Source organism: Hylaeus anthracinus, unplaced genomic scaffold (assembly GCF_026225885.1).
Source record: "Hylaeus anthracinus isolate JK02 unplaced genomic scaffold, UHH_iyHylAnth1.0_haploid 3, whole genome shotgun sequence".
Taxonomy (NCBI): domain Eukaryota; kingdom Metazoa; phylum Arthropoda; class Insecta; order Hymenoptera; family Colletidae; genus Hylaeus; species Hylaeus anthracinus.
Window position 1 is genome coordinate 11,195,035 of NW_026535284.1, and position 19,512 is coordinate 11,214,546.

At 46.9% G+C, this 19,512-nt stretch overlaps 1 protein-coding gene across 5 annotated transcripts in view; it reads right to left on the reverse strand.

The window, feature by feature from the left end:
- Positions 1-901: 901 nt before the first annotated feature.
- The window catches only part of LOC128893446 (homeobox protein homothorax), a 442,757-nt gene continuing 424,146 nt past the window's right edge, over positions 902-19,512 (reverse strand). For 3 of the 5 annotated variants that reach the window (XM_054154380.1, XM_054154379.1, XM_054154376.1), the window contains 2 exons: positions 4,462-4,630; positions 902-4,058 (listed from right to left, as the gene is read on the reverse strand). In XM_054154380.1, coding sequence (XP_054010355.1) covers positions 4,464-4,630 — 167 coding nt within the window. In that variant the 3' untranslated portion in view covers positions 902-4,058; positions 4,462-4,463. The remainder of the gene's footprint in view (positions 4,059-4,461; positions 4,631-19,512) is intronic. The other 2 variants (XM_054154378.1, XM_054154377.1) reach the window with 2 other exon arrangements.

The following is a 19,512-nucleotide window of genomic DNA, read 5'->3' on the forward strand; positions in this document are numbered from 1 at the left end:
CGCGAATAATTTATTCGAAATTTGTAGGCTCGGATAACAATTTCGCCCATCTCTGACGTCGATCGACCGCCCTCGTCGCGCGTCCATGATTGTCTCGTACTTGATAATCATTTATGAATACGATTGTTCGCGGCGTCGCGGCTCGAGATCGCCCTGGAGCACCAGACGTCCATCGATAAAAACACTCGGGGAGTCAGACTTCCTGGTGTCGGCAGGCGATAAAAACTCTGGGTCCCCGTGGTAAAAAGCTTTTCACTGAAAACGACGGGCAAACTCGATTCTGCGTTAAAAGGCTTAAAAAATATGTCGGTGCCGCCTGGACGGCATCCCCGAGTCCGCGACGCCATTGTTCCTCTTTCGCAGCGTATACCCATGTATCCTGGTGGCTTCGTCGTCGAGAAATTTCAACTTGGGGCGGTTTGTCGAACTGCGTTTCGAATTTTGCGCTTCGAGGATCGCACGATCGATTGCCACGTCACCCGCGAAGGTGGCGCGGCGACGGGAATTTCTCCAATTAGCCAGGATTTACGCTGACGCTTCTCGCACCTGAGTCGTTCGGTATACGTGGGTTATCTTTTTCTTTCAGTATACTAGCACGCCGCTGCGCCGTGCTTCCGGAAACCGGCCCCAGAGACGGGCGAAATGTTTGTCTGAAATCTTGATGGAGGAATAAAAATTGAAAAATCAACTTTGAACGAATTAGTAATCGGAATTTTTCGTTCGTCATCTATAATTCAAATAAAATTGGAAATTATAAAACGAAATGTTTCATTCGAGAATATAAAATTTCAGTTGAATAAGTGTCGAGTCGAATAGAAAACTGCAAACACGTCTCTACAACAGTATTATTTTAATAAAATTCGGACTAAACAAATAAAGTCATGAACGCACAATCCGTCTTTTTTTCGAATAACATTTCCCCCGTCTCCGATCACCATCAATGATTTCTTTCTATCATCGGCGCGCGGCAGGAGCAGTGTGTTTACATTAAAATTTTTATACAAGATCTGCGTGTATGCGGGCGTATTGAAAATATCGATAAAATTTGTCTCGTATGCTCTGCGTATCTCTCGTTCGTTCACTTTCTCGCAGCCTCTCTCACGGTCTCACACTCCATCTTGCGCGTCGCGGATCCCCCGCAGGCTCTCTCGTTGATCCTAGCACGAGATTGTTCGGAACGATGATCGATACCCATCGTTGCATCGCGATCCGTGCGCCGAGAAAGCGTTTCGGCGCGCGATTTCGAATCTCCCGCGCGATTTTAAATTTCCCGCGCCCGACGGGGGACCCCCGTGATCGTTGCTTCGTGGCAAATCCGCTCTGACGTATAATCGACGTGTTTAATTTAATGCAATTTCAACGTTCTCGCTCTCCCTTTCACTCTGATCTCAGCCTCTCGTGATAAACACGCTCCGTTCCGCGGAGTATCGTTACAAAGGGTCTCGCGAAAAACGTGCCGCCCTTATCTGCCTTGCTCAGAGTATTTAGTTTCTTTTCCTTCTTTATCTCCTGCTTGAATTTTAAATCGGAGAATTTATAGAAAACTAGATTTCTATGGTTTGAAGAAGAATATTCAAATAAGGGTCGTAAGAATGAGATTAATTAAGAAAGTTTTGGTACGACCTACCAAAAAAGTTATTCTAAAAATTACTGTAGTATAACGAGACTTCGTAATTATGAGTGCATTCGACAGATTTTTCAAAAATTCACTCGGTAAAATAAGTGCACTTAATTTCGAAACAAAAGTTTTATTTCATAAAATGATCTGATCGAATGAATGAAAATTTCATATGTAAATATTAAAACAGCGCCTATTATGTATGTCTTTTTTTTTATTCCACAATTAAATACCTGGGCATTGATTTTACTAATTAAACAGAAATAAACGAAGGAACATAACATTAGGAAAATTCAATTTACGAAAAAGCACCTTTTAAATTCTCTAAAATCGAAACAAAAATAAACCCCACCTTTCGTCGAACGAGAAGCCCAGGTCCAGAACACGCCACCCTAACAGGAGAGTAAAGAAGAGAAAGAAACCTCCCTCGACCATCACCGTTGGCTCGCCTCCTCCAATTCTCAGCCCTATCCGAGGATCTCACTGGTCCGTTTGCTTCTTTCCTCAAGAAAAATGGAGCAGACGAGCACCAACGAGCCCGGAAGGCATTTCAGGGCCCTCCCAATCGAATTCCGCCCGTCACCCTTCTCCACGTTCGCCGCTGCTCAATTAACTATTTATACACAATATATTATATGATAAACTGTAATCGTGTACTCGTTCGCCCATTGCGGGTTCATTTAATTATTCTTACGGTGTGGGCAGACGGGGCTGGGGGGGTAATAACGCTCTTTTCACACTCGCCTGTGTGTATGTATACCTGGTGTATCCGTGTGTGTTTTAGTTGTAGATGTGTATGGAGTACCGAGTTCTGTGTGTGTCTGCCTTTCTCTCTCTTTCCCACTGTGTGAAGTCGGATCAGGTGGGGGTAGAAGGGAACCGACGACGAAGAGCGTCTGATCCTCGCAGGTATTTATACTTTTTGTATTTATATATTTATATATATATATATATTTTTTTTTTGCTATATATATACGTATATAATTCGTCACAGTCGTCGTTTCAGCGTATGTAATATCCACACATACACGCGCTCGTACACTTGTATCGTTACACCTGTGACCCTTCTCTTTCGCCATAAGTTTTGCGACGCCATCTTTGCTCTCCCTCTACGCGCACCGAAGCACGGCAACACACGCGAAAAATAATCGTCCCAGTCCAATTAAAACGCTCGCTTATATATATATTACAACCGGGGCCACATGTTACTTCAGTTATGTATATATTTATATATATAATTACTTCCTCCTTTAATTAGTAAATTCATTTATAATTAATAACTGTACAAATTTCAATGTCACCTATATTTATATGCAAGTGAATGTAGTCGACGCTCGAGTCCGGCACACGCGTCGATTTCATTCCTCGTCCTAACGGTTTCCAGTTTCTTCATCTTCTTTTTTTTTTTTACTTTAAATCCGTTTTACGTCTCGTCTTGCTGCGAATCTTCATATAGCCATATATATATATATTTGTATATATATAGATCTATATGTATATAGCGTGCGCGCGACTTGGTTAAAATCGTTTGCATTTTTATCCCTTCGTTCATCGACTTTTTACTCCTTTTAAACACCGCGCCTCTAAAATTCTTTTCTCTATTTATATTTATTTATATAACCGTATATATCTATACACATGGATGCGTCACTGCAATGCGCACACGCGCGCCTGTTTGTGTATATATATATACATTACTCGATCTTATTTTTTTCCGTCCCTGGTCACCATTCCTCCTGCAACCACCGTTTTCGTTCTATGCGTTTCTCCGTCGCCATTTTGCACAGTGAACGATCCCTATCTATCACGGATCCGTGCGAGCACCGGGTTTCTTCTCTCGTTTTCTCTCACCATCTCTTTCTTTATCTTCCCTTTAATGTACACGCCCGCTAAATTGCCTATATCACTCGTGTTACTTCACCCCCTTTGACCCCCCTCCCCGTTGTTCTTCTCCCATTTTCGTTAATTATAGCTCGACCGGTATTAAAATTTAACATTTAAATTCTTCGATCACTACAAATATTACACCGCGACATTTGTACACAGAACAATCACATGAATTTCCACGCGGCTTCTCGTCCCACGTTCGTCGAAGCCGCACTACCCTCTTCTTCCCTTCGCCAACCTTGCTTCCGGTATCCCGCGTCTCGACGCCATCCTAAACGCGTCGGGCCATTCTCGTTTAATCGTTCACGGAGATTTTTCTTCCTTGGGATTCCTCGATCAGCCTCGATCGATGGCTGCTTCCAGAGTATCCAGAGCATCTCCGTACCGAGCGTCCGACACCGCGTGTCTCGAGGCGCAGCGTGGCCGAGAAGTCGTCCACCCACGCTGATTCACCCCCTGCTTCAACGCCAGATCGGAGCACGGTGCCTCCGTCACGCTTCCATGTTTCCCGTTCCGCAAGGACCGTCATTCCATCGTCTACTAGCGACTACTGCTGCAACGTGAGAAAAATTCATTTGGATTAATACGATGCTTTGAGTAACGTGCTGACAAATTTAGGATGATCGAGGAATTATTTACGTGGCATTTTTAATTGTACATTTGATCGTTTATAATTAAATTGGGTTGAGTCGAGAGTGAGTCTACGAGCGTCTATGACTATACTTCTCTTACTTTTTCAAATTAAAAATAAAAACAGATTTTGAGCCATTGTCGGTCTTCAATTCCCTCGAGTAACACTATGATTCCTCCCAATTCTCTTCAACATTTACGGTAACGTTCCAGTTCGATCGCTAATCATCCCCATCGACTGCAAGCTCGATCATCGAATCGAGAGCTGGTATTGTTCGCGTGGTGGATGTCTCTGAAACTGGTCAACGCGCTACTTTCCCACGTACCTTTATAAGTGATGTCCATAGTACTCTGGCGGGTAATGGTACTGATTGTGGAAGGTGGGATCGCCAGGCGGCCGGTGCATCATGCTCGCCGCCTGTCCGTCCATCATGTAGCCCATCGTCGCATCCGGACTGTACGCCCCGCTCGGACCTGCGGACAATGGTGGAAACACTACACGTTACTACGGTTAGATCACTGTTCCGTAATTGGCAAGCGGGTATTGGAAAAGCTCGACAGTCCCCCTCGAAACCTCGAGTCCTCGTGTTCCCTCTTAGTGTTCTTTCGAACAATACCGGGAACTCGATCGACGACCAAGAATGGTCTTGGAGGGACTGGCGAGCTGTGTGGTGTGTGTGATTGGCCCTAACCGCGGTCCTTATACGCTCTGAGTAACTTTTTTTTGAGAGGAAAGGGATGGGGAAGGGAACATCTAAGGATAGTGACGAGGAAAATTCATTAAATCGGAGCTTCGAAGTCCATCTTTATTGAACGACAAGTAGGTTTTGAGTATTTAGCATTTTTAATGGGATATTATTCTTCACGGTTTCATTTAGTGATAATATTTGATAAATTCATGAATTTATATTAAGGAATCTGAATGAGTAATTCGCGAGGCTAATTTCGTGAATCAAGATCCAGCGATCCTAAAATCGCTAAATAGACGCGTACCGGAAGCGGTCAGGACACAGGAACCGGGGGATTCAATCTTCGTCGGCTTGGAGCGGTTCTCTCGACGGTGACGACAGCTACTCTCTCTTTTCGTGAGCGGTAATGGAGCCAGGAATCCACGGGAGGCTCCCCTAGTTTTAATGTCGGTATCTTAATGTATATTGCCGCGATAAATCAAGGGCACTGATTGCGTCCTACCCTCCGGCACCAATACGAAAGCGTTGAACGAAACCCGAGGTGGAGGGAGGATTGGGCGTCATCGAAATCTCGAACGATGCGGGGCAGCCATTGTCGAACGCTCTTCTAAGCCTTTCTTATGCTAAACGTGGCTGGGACTATCTCTCCAGGAACGATATTAACCGTGGCGACATTCAGTGCGAGTATAATATTGTATTTTTGTCGAGGTGAGGGACCTAGTTTTAACTACTAACAAACTGCTTGCTCGCCTCTGTTTCTCCTCCTCAGGAGTGTGTTTTTCCTGCTGGTCGCGGAATTCCGCGAGCGATTTTTTCTTCCACGAAGGAACTCGAGGAATCGCGAATTGATGATGGCTCGCGTGCAACGGTATGCAAATAAACTTTTTACGTGCGTGGTATTCCACTTTCGATGGGGAAGTACACGATAGGAGTCACGATTGAACGGTAATCGATTTTTTGCGGGATGGGAGCGCTGTTCCGCAGGGATTTATGATGGAAAGGGTGGATCGAGGTTGCGATGGGTATTCTATTTAGTTACAATAGGTGTTTTGGTAGAAATAAATAAAGAAGAACAAAATAATACTGCTTGTACTCCGTGCAATACTTCATCCACCATAAGAGGTCTCCAGTTGCAAGAGAAAAGAACGAAAAACGATCGGATGGGAACGCAGTTCGTTTTCCCGCGAAGATCCCGCGGCGTGAAGGATCAAGCCGCTTTCCACCAATCACGGGAGCCCGAACGATTACTGCGAATCCAATAAAACCGACGGACCGAGACGGGCGAGTCCTTCGCAAAAGGAGCGAGCGCCCTCGCGCTCATTCGCGGCTCTATCCAGCTCGGTGGAATGTAGTCTCATATTATAGCCGCTACGATATCCCACTAACGAGGGACGCGCGCTTGCAGTGTGATTAAACCGCGCTATAACGCAGCAGGGCGTCCAGGGATGGCTGGGACCGGCCACAATATCGGAAATTAAGGAATCGGCCATGCGGGAGGCGCGAGGAATCGCCGAGACGCGGGGTGCGCGCCTCTTCCCGGCGAGAATCGCGAGCTTGGCTCTTTTCTGTGCCGTCTCCTCCGCAAATTGCGTCGTTAAGTACCCTTTCGGTCGATCACGGTTGCGCGATTATTCCTCGTAAACCGTGGCCGCGAAATCAAAGTTGCGTGTCGATGGTCGTTGGCTTTAAGGAGGTTTCCTGGTTTTCTGCCTGGAATTCTGTTGACTGTATGTATGTATTCAGACCTGTACCACCTAACAAAACTCAGAATGGACTTTCCAGACAAACCAATATATAATCCCATTATGTGCATGGTCTATCTCGATTGACATTGATATTGAAACAATATTATTGCATGATCATTAACTAAAAATATATGTAACAGTTTAGTATCCATATCAGTGCACATAACTATGAGAATCCGTGTATATTAAATGACTTTGTGGGCGATGCAATAAATATTTCCAGCAGATCCATAACAAATTCATCAACTGGAATATTTATTCCCCCGATTACCATTCGATTCGAATTGACCCAGACCCAGTGCTCCAACCCGGAGCACAATACCAAACCAGGAACGATTAAACCTACATCCCCGATGCACCCGCGTCCCACAGCTATCGACAAGAACAAAAGAATCGATTGTATCTCGGCGCAGTCGTCGTATTCTTATCGAGCCCCCGACCGATTCCCTATCGACTTCGCCTAAAAAAGCTCCCTGTGGCTCGACGCGCCTCTCCCTCTCATCAGGCTTTAATAAACGAAGACGAACGATCAGCAGATATGATCTGCCTTAATGGCAGTTCTTACGGCGCCTTTGAGTCTCGTGGAGATAGCACTTCAGAGTCGTACTGGGAGTTCGTTAGCCGCTTCCTCCATCACGACGATACTTTTCTTGGAGACCGTGCCGAGGCGAACCCCGTCCTAGGGAAGACGCCAGGGTCACGTCGTAACGAGCTACCGCGGGAAAAACTCTGCGTAACGCAATAAGGCCTTGTACCAAGGCCTGGCGGTGCCTTCCAGCAAATCCGTAAAGCTGGGTTCCTGGATTCTGGACCAGTGATGGCCAACTTGTTACAGGAAGCAGGGAAAGGGACTCTGAAAAGGATAGGGAGGAAATATCTTTGGTGTTCAGGTTATTTTAGTTCACTTCATGTACATATTTTGATTGTTAGGGATATGGATATTTAGGTTGGAGAATATGTTTAAGAAAGTGGGGCCTCAGGAAGTTCTTTTGGAATTAGAAATGGGACTGAAGGGGATGGGGAGGGAAATTATTTTCGTTGTTCAGTTTAGTCTGGTTCCTTTCTTGGAGTTTGATTGTTGAAAATGTAGGTATTTTACCCTTTGCAGGTAGTTTCCATGAAGTCAGGAACGAGGCTAAAGAAGATGAAAAACAAATTTATCTTCGTTGTTCATATTATTTTGTTTCCTTTTTTCTTCTCTGAAGTGTAGATACTGTAGATTCCCCATTGAATACGATAGTAACTCCTGTGGATTTCAGGTTGGCGACCACTGCCGCGGACCCTTCGCCGAACCAAAACTACCAGCAATACCGTCGCGACTGGTGATTTATCTAGAGCCGTTTCCAGCAGAGGAAGAGCAGAGGTTCGTTAATTGCGAACGCGCTAAGTTGCTAGAGAGAGGGAGAGAGAGAGAGAGAGAGTCCAGGGATGCACCGGAGACCAACTTCGAGACAGTCGTTTCGGGGCTGAAGACGAGCAGAAAGGAATACGAATTGCGGGACGAGCGAATTCGAAGGGTCGTGTAATTTGCTGGCGACTAGGGTCCTCTTTGCTTGTCCAGGAAGCAGCTCTCCACGTGGAAGAATTCGGTAATAGGACCCCGTTTATTGCGAGGGAAACGGGACTGAAACTTCCTGCAATTATCAAGGTTCCTGTGATAATCTAACTGTGGGAGTCCTTACTCAGATACTTCAAATTCAGTTTTAGCTAAATGTCCACCCCTTGTTAATGCAAGGCTATGAAGAATCCTCTTGGTCAATAATCGAGATTTACATTAGACACTCTATATGTTTTCTTCTGTGGTGTCCTTTTCATTGCTGAACTTAGGTCAGGAGAAGGGTGAAAGAGGTTCGGAACAGGGAAATTTCAAGGATTCAGATACTTCACTTGGAACAAGTATCTCAACGAAGATCCATAAAATTCTGAGTCTAAAGCTACTTCCTCCTTCGACTTCGTTGCTAAATGATCCCAGAGCTTGTTAACGCGACGCAACGAGCGAGCATATCGTTCAATAATCGGGGTTCCACTGTACTTGAAGCGAAGAATACGCGTCCATGCTCGGTTCCTTCGTTACGAGCGTTTTATCCGATTGAATAATGGTCGAATCAGCGGCGATTACAAATTGGCCGGTCGAGTAATAAATAGCCAGCGAATTGATTAATAACGGAGCGTTAAACCGAGCATCGTTATAATCGACGATGAATTATGCGGGCCACCGCGCGCGCGAAGATCACCTGGAGGAATTTATGACACGCTTCGGAAGCTGGTCGCGATCAGCACACGTAGATTAAATTGAAAACACAGTGACAGTTGAGAAAGAAATTTCCTGGGGACTGTATTCAGAGGAAGGATGACTTTTTGGAACAGGAAATGCACTCTAACGCTGTTACATCCTTCATAAATAAGTGATGGAGTTCTTCATCCGAGGAAAAATTAATTAGTTGGAAATTAGAAATTCATCTAAGTTTCAAGAACCAAGATGAAACCAGCAATTTTTCTCATCAGAGTTGTCCACCCCACCCCGAGAATCGCAGATGCGATTAAGCGTCGAAGAAAGCACCTGCGCGTCAGAACGTAAACAAAGCTTTCTCGAACAGCTGCGCGTCGCGTCGTTAATATAGCGCAGTTATTCCCCACCCCGGGGCAACTTTCCAGCCGCATCCGCGATTACCTTTAATCAGCGGGCTCGAGCAAACCGCAAAACACGGAAAGACACCTTCGAGCAGCCACTAAAGCGTATCTATTACACGCGGGGAAGATAATCCCCTCGGAAACGAGGTAAAACTTCGAAATCCGTTTTGCGCAGAGGGGTAGAGGAGGGAACGAAGATGCGCGCGTGCGCTCCAGCGGGGATCCAGCAGCAGCGCCAACACGGGAACAACATTAGTAACTTATGGTTGCGGCCTAGGTGGATGCCTGGCTGCGTTTCAGACGGAGATCCGGGAGCTACGGAAGCGTGGCAAGGTCTGGGGAGCCGTGGTGCAACCTAGACGAGCGTGGAATCCTCGGCGGGGTTAAGGGGGTCGGGGGTGGAAGGAACCCGAGCCTCTGAAGTTAGTTGCAGGCGACACGGCCGGCGTTCGCGCACCGAGAGTTTCTCCACGGAGTTTCAACGGAGTTCCGAGTTCCCTTCTCGGTGGGTTGGCAGGGTGTGGGGGTTGCATATAACCCAAACCCCGCGTCGCCGAGTTTGTCGGTTGGGGCTTTCTGCTAGGCGGAACGGCGTGAAAACCGCGGAAGAAGGTGCGCGAGGAAGGCTGGAGAAAGAGGGAGAGTGATAAATATGAGCAGTCTAAGTAACAACCATCAGTTCCTGGAGTTCTCCAGCGTTGGCCGAGTGGAGTAACGAACTTCCTGCGAGATTTAAGGGGGTACGCGGTCCGACACCCCCTCGCGACCCTGGCGGAATCGGGGACTTAATTAGCGAGGGAGATTCCGTTTCTTGGAAATGAACTGCATTGAACGAGACAGTCAAGAAGATGGTCCATCTTCGGAAAGAAAGCTGTTGTTGTTGGAAATACTTTGGACAAATATAATGTACATTATTTTTTAACGACTGTAGGTGAACGACTCAATTAAGACGTATACGTCATCTTGTGAAAAAAAAATAAAATTATTTGGTAAAATATCGATATATTAGCATGTAACCTGAAAGTTACGTGGTCCATACAGGGCCAGGTAATATTTCATGAAGTATTTCATGAAATTTCAATTTCTCAATTATTGCACAAACATTCCGAAGTACCAGAAGGTACAAGAAACCTGACTTGACAATCATATACGACCTGGAGTTCCTTATCACAGACGGTTCGAAAATGGAAGTCAGAAGTACTCGAAGAAGAGAAACTGATCTTTCCAGGATACTCGCACAGGATGGCGGTAATATCCATCGAGAGCCAAACTACCCTCGAGTCCGAGGACGACGTAGTCGTCACGGGTTAGTGGCTACCAGAGGGAGCCAAAACCCTCCCTCCCCTTGGTCTCGGGTTCACGGGCAAGCAAATTCCGAGAGGTCGTCGAGTCGAGACACGGGGGAAGACGAAGAAGAGGGGGTCGAAGGGTGATCCGTCGAGCGGAAACCGGAAATGTGCTCCGGAACCTTCAACAATCCCTCGATGAAACTATTGGTCATCCGCGACGCAATACCGGATACGCCGGATCTAATAACTCATCCGTCTGCTGCCTGGGCCTTCCCCGTTCCTCACCTCTCCGCGAAGCTGTTTCCCCACCCTGGCTCGTGGTATTTTGTTTTCTCTAGTCCGCGGCAACGGCTGTCTCCCACTTTTTCTCGTGTCGCCTAACCGTTTCCTAGCATTGTTCGCTTCGACGGCGATCGCAGATAACGTCCGCCGACCAAGAGAATAATATCGGCAAGTGTGGTGTATTGTGACCATTCGCAATGTGTTTTTGTCAACTCTGGTGTTCGTTCATTGTTGGTCTGGTTGGGAAGCATTTCAAAAATTGATCAAAACAGAGTGGGAGGCTAAATATGACAGGCTGGATTGAAAAAAAATTTTAGGCTACGAGAGACTTTTATATTCTCAATAGAGAGGTTTCGCCAGACGACGGGTTTCCAGAAGAAGGGGAACTGGAGAGGCTCGGTGACGAAACAATGCGCCTTGGACGCCTGGACTTAAAACGATCTCTCCAGGGGTGTTAGCCGGTGTGATATACGACACGACGTAATTGCAGGAATTTAATCAATCAGAGATATATCCTAGCGCTGGTACAAGTCAGCGAGGCTAACTTTGCCAAGCCGAGTTAAGCCCTCGGGGATTCTCATTTAAGATAAACCCTCGCCGGACCGTCGTCGGGGAGAAACGCCATCGGTGTCCTCCTCGCGGATGATGAAACGCTAGGACTACTATCCTAGATACGACGTGGAGCGTCACCTTCGTCGCCTGCGCCCTCACGGGCTGAACTCCTCTTACTCCTGTTGCTCTAACGTGAAAGCTACCTTTCTAAATCGAATTAAGAATTTGTATACTCTTTGCAACCCTTAGTGGAGCATTAGAGTAAATTCATATATATTTAATGTTATAGATGAAGAAGAAGTTTAAGCTGTGATTGAAATTTAAACAAAGAAGTCTCGAAATGAAGGAAAAATTCATAATACCCATTTACCTATTTTAAACAGAAAGTGTAATAATGCAGTCAGTCCTGAGAGTCAACATGACAGTAACCTATATACCACACACTGAACTCTCTCCACCCTATCAAAAGGACCAGTTAAACCATCCCATCTGTCTCCCTGAACCCTACATCCCATTAAAAGTATCTCCATCGGACAATTCCACATCTGACCTAACCATCTGTGGGACTATCATGCAGCCATCTATCTATCTATCTCCGAAACCATTCTACCTAGGGAAACGTCCGATCAGTTTCTTAGGACAATCAATTAACGCAATCTGCGACCAGCGACGTCAAATCTTTAGCGATTTGACGTGAAACAGCTCGTACGTGCACGGAAGACCGTGTACACGGAACGGTGAAACGGCCACACAGAAATCCCCCTTCGACCCTCTGATATATAGCCCCTTGGAGGTCGATGACTTCCGCTATTTTTCTTCCGCTGTCTCCAGCAAGCAACTTCCCTTTCCTAACGTGCACCCCGCCCGACCCGTTTCGGTTCTTTCCTACGTTCCTGGTCTCGGATATCCAGGAGCGAACATCGATCGAGCTTCACCATTACACCGTGGATATCCAGGATATCTAGGAACGCGGAACGTCCCGGGAACGACGGCGAAATCTCCGGGATATCCAGCCCCGAGCTCGTGGGTTCTTTGTTTGGCCGTTCGACGAGCATTCGATCGCGTTCTTAGGCGGAATTGCGACTGATTCGTTCTTCGATGTTGCTTCTTCTCTATCTCTTCAAGACCAACGAATAGATTAATTCCTAAATCGAACAAAAATTGAAACCACATCATCATTTCAAAAATGGATCAACTCCAATCCCCTCTGCAATTGCAAAAAACAGAAAACCCATTTCCCCCAACAACCTTATATCGAAGCAACCCTTTATACACACCCAGGAGAAATGCAATATCGATTCGCCTCGAACGCAGTACTTATTTACGAATGCATAAGCAACGAGCATTACACGGCGTATTTTTGTCGTACGAGACGCACAAGCGAAAGGAACCCACCGAGTGAGCATACATATCGAGGAGGGAGGGGGTAGCAAAGAAGCTCCTGCATTTATGGATGTCCTCTCCCCGTGACAAGCAAAATTAATTTACCCCCCACCCCGATTCTCGTCGCGGTGTTGGCATATTTTAACCCAGTTCTTCGAGCTCGATTGTTTTTTCACCCTTTGGACCCCCCCGCCGCCGCGTCGCTCGTCTGCCACGAGTCCACATAAATTTCTGACCGTCGGACAGACCGACGGATCGGGATTCGCTAAATCTGCCCAGCGATTCGATAAAACCCGTGGAGCGCTCGCGGCTGACTGGCTCCTTAGTTGACGCGATAAATAATTAATGATCGAGCCGCGTAGGGACAGGGGGGAGGGCCGCGGGGCACGGTCTAGGGCCGCGGGTCCATAAAACATTTAATATTTATAAGGTACGAAGCGAACGGAACGAGGAGAGGGGCGATCGACTCGATGGGATATATATTATCGGATCTTATGCGGCCTATACGCTATTTAGATATTTTAATTAACCGATCGACTATAAATTATGATAATTAAGGAGGTCCACCGGGGCCGAGGTGAGCCCGCGGCCTCTGCCCACGCCGTTTCGCGTTGTTTTGCTGTTCGCGCGGACTAGACGGCGACATGTGCGCGACGTGAACTTGTCGACGATGGACTTCGTCTCGAATCTGAATAATTTCGTGAAAAATAAATCCCAAGCAACAAATTTTGAGGCTTCATTCTGCAACCCTAGACTGTTCTCAATGCTCGCAGTACATTGCACCACCTACAACACACTTGCTACTCAATTCCAACTGTAAATAGCGTCCAATCGAATGAAAAGAGTTCCCTTTCCACGGTTCCTTTCAATTTCAGTGGAGGCATGGGCACCGAGACAATAACAGACCCGCTCGAAGGTGGACGCGGAATTACGATTTTAACGAGGCGAGCAGGATGCAGCCGGCATCGCGGGTCCCGTCGATGGATTACAGAAAGCATTCTTAACAGTGTCAATAAACGGAGGTTATGAGAGCCACAAACGTCGGAAGTGTCTCTCCTTACGACAGACATAAATAAGCCGAGCTGGTCGTTTAAATGTCGCGAAGTAACTCCGCCGAGTCGAGCACTCGGACTTCCTCGCGCAATATAATCCGCTTGGTCGTTCCTCTCGCTTTTTCCGGCTCACGTACGCTCGCGTCGCGACCCGTAATCACTTAACGTTCAATTTCTTAATCGAAACCCCCATCGATCGGGGACGACTTTACTCCAGGATCCATGAAAGCCTTGGCAATAATTTACTGCGTGGACGCTGCTGGAAATTCCTTGGGATTTTCGAGGACCATGTCTTCCTAAAAGGAAGTTTCGATATCTTTCTTTTCAAGGCCTCAATCACTTCGAAGTCAGCAGACCTTCTCAAAAAATGAGATACATACTACAAAAGGAAGATTCAGAATTAGCACTCAAATCCTCAGAATTAATTCCCAAAGAGTCCCTTCGCTGGTTTCTCGTCTGTCGATCACAATCACTCCCAATGGAAATAAACCATCCTGCACGATTACGGGGGTAACGAGGATCAAGAAAACGGAGCAAGTAGCTCGCGTACGCGTCGATTCCGCGCCGCGGATCGAAATCGAGGCGCTGCGCGTTGACCGGTCTCGATCGTCGATAAAGCGACTTAACAGCCCAGGCAACGGCGTCGATGCGTTTCCACGATACCGATGGTTCCCCCTTTTCCTCCAGGCCCCCCGTCCCCCTTTGGGCTGGCATCGCACGAAGCACACAAGCCAGGTTTCTTCCTGCTCGCCATTACCGCGGTGGAGCCTTGATGGCGAAAGTGGTCTAGGGGCAAACGGTCAACGAGACTCGAGATGAGATAGAACAGGCCATTATGGCTACGCCGATAAGATAGGTCCACCCTCTGTGATACGTGGTAGCCACGCAGCAGCCTTCTGGGTACGACTTGATACACCGGACGCGATCCACGGCATGAAAAATCTAGTTGGAAGAGACGAGAATGGAACGAGGGTGGGGTGGAACGAGTATGAGCGAGAGGGAGAGGTCGAGGGAGGGCAGTGTCCAGCGCCCTCGAGAACTCGGACCTTATCTTTTCATACCGATCGTGACCGTCCAAGACTTCATTTCCGTGCTCGACGAACCACCCCAGCCAGTCGGTTTATGTGTACCTACGAGTAGCGAAATGGACCTCTTGGCTCGTTTACATGGAACGGATTTCGGGACGAGGGGAATCGTTACAGAGGGGGAATTAGTTGATGTGCTGGGAACTCGAGCAGAAAAGGTCGCGTGCAGAAAAACCTGCACTTTTTTTTTTAAATAAAAGTGTTTTATCACTCTTACATTCGTACGCAAACTAATTCTATTGTTGCCACTAAATTCCAATCTACTTTTACAACTTCCCCAAGTTCAGCGTCGAGGTTATTTAGCATTCATAAGAACCTTAACGCGAATGGCACGCAAGTAGTGAGATGCTAATCAAGCCTGACTTGGAGTTCAATTTGCACCACTGCAATCGTTCAAATTAACTTTATAAAATAGCAAAAATTATGATGATCAATAGAACACATTGGTAGGACCGAAATTAAATCCTTCCTCAAGTAACAGTTCGTTAAAAAAGTAGCCGAGGCTCTCAGAAATAATTCCGTGGACCTCGTTTGATCAATTTCACGTTTCACCACTGAAATTCGCTAATACGACGAAATGCAATTTCCTTGGTATAAGCTCATCGTGCGCTCCCTGGTCTCTGCTCGCCCTCCCGGCAAATAATAACATTTCTATAAGTCGGTCGTTTGTATTCGACGACTGCCGCGCATGCACCCCATTTCAATTAACGTATGATCTATGTCGTATAAGGACCTGTATCCAGCACCTTTCAAACGTTGGGGCCGTAATGCGCGGGGGATCGGTTCTCTAAGTAACTCTATATCACGTCTACGTGACACGAAACGCCGAAGAAAAAATCTTCCATGGCTGAGAAGCGCGGCACGACGAGGGGCAGAAATCGTCCTGTTTCGTTGCTGTCCCCTCGGTTTTTGGCCGGTCTGTGTGGGAGTCCGTGAAATATCGCTGCTATTTGTGAAACAATGTGTTGCACGTGGTGGTAAACAATAGAACACAGGATGGCAAGTGCCTAAATGGTGGTCACAATTTTTTAGATTTCTTTGGAAACGTAAGTAGAAAGGCGTTGATAAGTAGTATCGAAACATGACTCCATCTAGACTACTTTTAAAAATATCAAATTTGAGCAATATTTGAAACATGATCCCCCAGAAACATTGTCGTGTTTATATTCGTTTTAATCAAGGAACCCTCCACAATCCGTTCATGCTATTTCCAAACACATAAACCTTCAATTATCACTCCATGTTTGCTCAACACTCAATCATCCGTCCATCCAGTCGAAGAGTGTATCTCTGAGAGCTCTAAATTCGCAAACAGTGTTAATTTTTCACGTGGTCATATCAAGGGAGCAATCCATCGTTACACCCTAAAGTACCCAACCACCCTATACGTACCATCCTAAAATGTCCACCTAAAACGCAACAAAATCCTCCCCCTCGTCGATTCAGATCTACAGCTAACGCCAAGTCCGAGCGCGTCGACGATCTCGATGACGTTTCCCAGGATCAAGGAGGGATGAGTAGGGGTGTGCTCGCAATTTCTCCCGATTCTGGATCCCCGGGACATCCATTTTATTTAGCGCACCGATGGACCGCGAGACGAGGGTGGGGGAGGGACGTTAAACTCGACGGACGAGGGGCTTTCTCTTTTTCTCCGTCCACCGATATCCCATCAGTGCCAGCAGGAACGTTTACAGCGGACTGGTGTCCAGCTACCGGGCGATCTTCACCGTGGCTTCCCACTCCCTCTTTGCCACACCAGTCGCACCAGCGAGTTAGCCAGATATAGAGCGAGAGATCGAACCGCACCACGGGGCGGAGACGGAAGAAGGGACAGACTCCGGAGGGATGGGGTGTCTGGACCTCTCCCGAGATGGACACAGAGAATCGCCATTACAAATTGACAACCTTGATTGATGGCCAGGGACGACCAGAGAAGGACGGAAGAACGACGGGAGAAAAGGGGAATCGGATGTGCTCGGCGACCAGAGGGGGTTGCAACGGTCCAGGGGGATGAGAGGCCAAGTGAGATGGAGTGGACGAGCTGTAACGCTGGACTGAACCGGACCCTGGGCTTCGTAGGGACCTTTCTATGGTCAGATAGCGTTCCACTTCTGTATAATGGGGAACGATAGCGAACAGAGGGCGGGGGGATCGGGATTCGCGTTATCAACCGAGACCTCTCAGCGAGTGCGTGACGAATGGTCCGCGATCCGGGCAGAGCCAATTGGAATATTCGATGACTGGCGAGCGATCTTTGATCTTGGATGGGATCTGGGATTGTTGAGATTAACGTTCTTGGGGAGGTGGGATGATGGAAGAAAGGAAGATGGAAGAGGAGGAATTGAATTTAAGGAAAATGGGACAAATAGTAAATGGTACAGTACTTGTTTGAGTTCAATGAAAGTAGAATTTGAATAAATATTTAACGATACATACGGAATTTTCAGTTTTTCAAAATCATCAAAAATAAAATCAAGGAATTCTCTACAATTCCAGAACCAAAGAAACCAAAGCCACCCATTCTTCTGTCCCAACTCCATGCACCCAGTTCCTCGCCCACCCAATTGGAGTCGCCCAGTAACACAATCACGGGTCCGTGCACGGAATCGAATTAAAAACCGCCCGCTTAATTAAACACTAATCGCCGGATGCCCTCGAATCGATCGTAGGATAGGCCCTTTGACCAGACGTAGTCGGCCTTTGACAGCATGGGAAAACCAGCAGACGATCGTAAACGACAATCAAGCTTCTGTGAAAGTGAACGTCGAAAGACATCGGATGGTAGTTGGCAGAGAGAGCGGGGGAGAGAAGGGAAGACAACGAGGAGCATCAGAGCGCGAGAAGAAAGGACGTAGTCGACACGAACCCGACCTTTCCTCGTGATCTACGACGCTGAACTCCCCATAGCTCGTGTTTGACCCCTGGCTACCGACCAAATGCCGGGAATAATAAGCAAAACTGGCAATTAAGATATCTTCGACGGACGGCGTCGCCGGCTACCCATCCTTCCTCTGGCCTTTTCCACGCCGGGCGTTTCTCGGTACGCGTAAATCGAACGCGCCTCGTAAAACGATAGCCGAACAGAACTGGGATGTTTGTTGGGACTGCGGCGGGGATTCGCGGTACTACGTTCATTGCGGTACTGGGAACCGATGATCGGGTCGGTTGGTGCATCGTTATCGATCATTAGGCGCAATTAGCGTGGTGACTGAGGCCTGGACAACCTTTGGGGCTCTGTGGATTTTGTGGAATGAAAGTGCAGGCTATTTCAGATGCGAGAGATAATACACGTAGGTACATATTATATTATTAAAGAATAAATGCTGGAGATTCGATTAAAAATTAAACCCAATTTCCATGCATTTCCAATTTGTTTACTTTTCTTACTCCTGCAATTTCTATACTCGCGAGGTGTGACAGAGTCCACTACGAAGTTGCCCACTATAGGACGAGAAGGTATAAAAGAAAACTGACGTTGCCCTTTTAGCTTCCCAGTCGAAGATAAAATAATTAATGGCCGCCATTCGCTTCATCGTCGAGATCCAGTTGGCGCGGGCTGCTCTCGAGAATATTCAACCGAACCGGCGCTATCGAAAACAACTTGTTCCCCGTGAATATTGCAGCGGAGAAAGGCCAGGACTGTTCGTACGTTCGGCCGTAGAGGTTGGCTGACGCCTTTTATCGCGGCATCGTTACGAAATGCACCGTACGGTCACAGCTTTACGGTACTTCGGGGCTGCTGTTACGTTTTTACTGCGTCGTTTCGCGAACACGTGAAGGGACGACGATTCCACCGGTGTTACCGGCGCTGGATAGTAACTATATACAGTCCTTGGCGTCGCCCAGCGCCGAAGGTTGGAGAGCACGCGAAAAACTTTTGATAAAGAACCACCGTCCCTCGAAAACCTTCCCCTCCCCATTGGGGAATCGTCGAATTTTACGTAAGAGTAAAATATTCTTGAAAATTTTCCTTCGAGTCTCACTGTAAACACGCGAGGGGAAAGAAAACTCGACTGATTCATGCGCGAGTTGATTATTTCAGAAGCGACACATGGGGACTTTTCAGTTATCGAGAAAAATAGTAAACGGTGTAGTACTTGAAAAAAATGCTAAGGTAGTAAATTCTATTTCGAAAAGTTTTTCGAGAACCTTGTCACCTTCATCCCTCAGATTCAGACCGAACTCAGAGTTCAATGAAAGTAGAATTTTAATAAATATTTAATAATTCAAAACGAAGCCATCAGAAAGCTATTACCACTACATTTTCCATCAGCAACATCTATTTTGGAATTAACGAAGTAACGAGTTCATGGTTTCCACGACGTGAGATGTAACGGCAGGGAAACATTTACATAGTAAGTGGCAAAGTTATATGATTTCCGGGCAGAGCCTCCGAAGGGATGCTCTGAGAACTTCTGTTTCGTATCAGTCCATTCAGTACCGCGATGCGCATCATGTCAATTTCGCGGGCGCTTCTCGGAATCCATCCAATTTGTACGCACTACAATGCACCGAATTTGTGCGCGTCGACTCGTTGCTTTATGATCCTTCCCGCGTATTTTTGGAACGCTTCCGCCAATTCCCATTAGAGGATACCGCACGCGGTGCTCAAAAACACACCCTTAAAATATTACATTACACTTTCAAATCGAACGCTCACGGCCGGTGT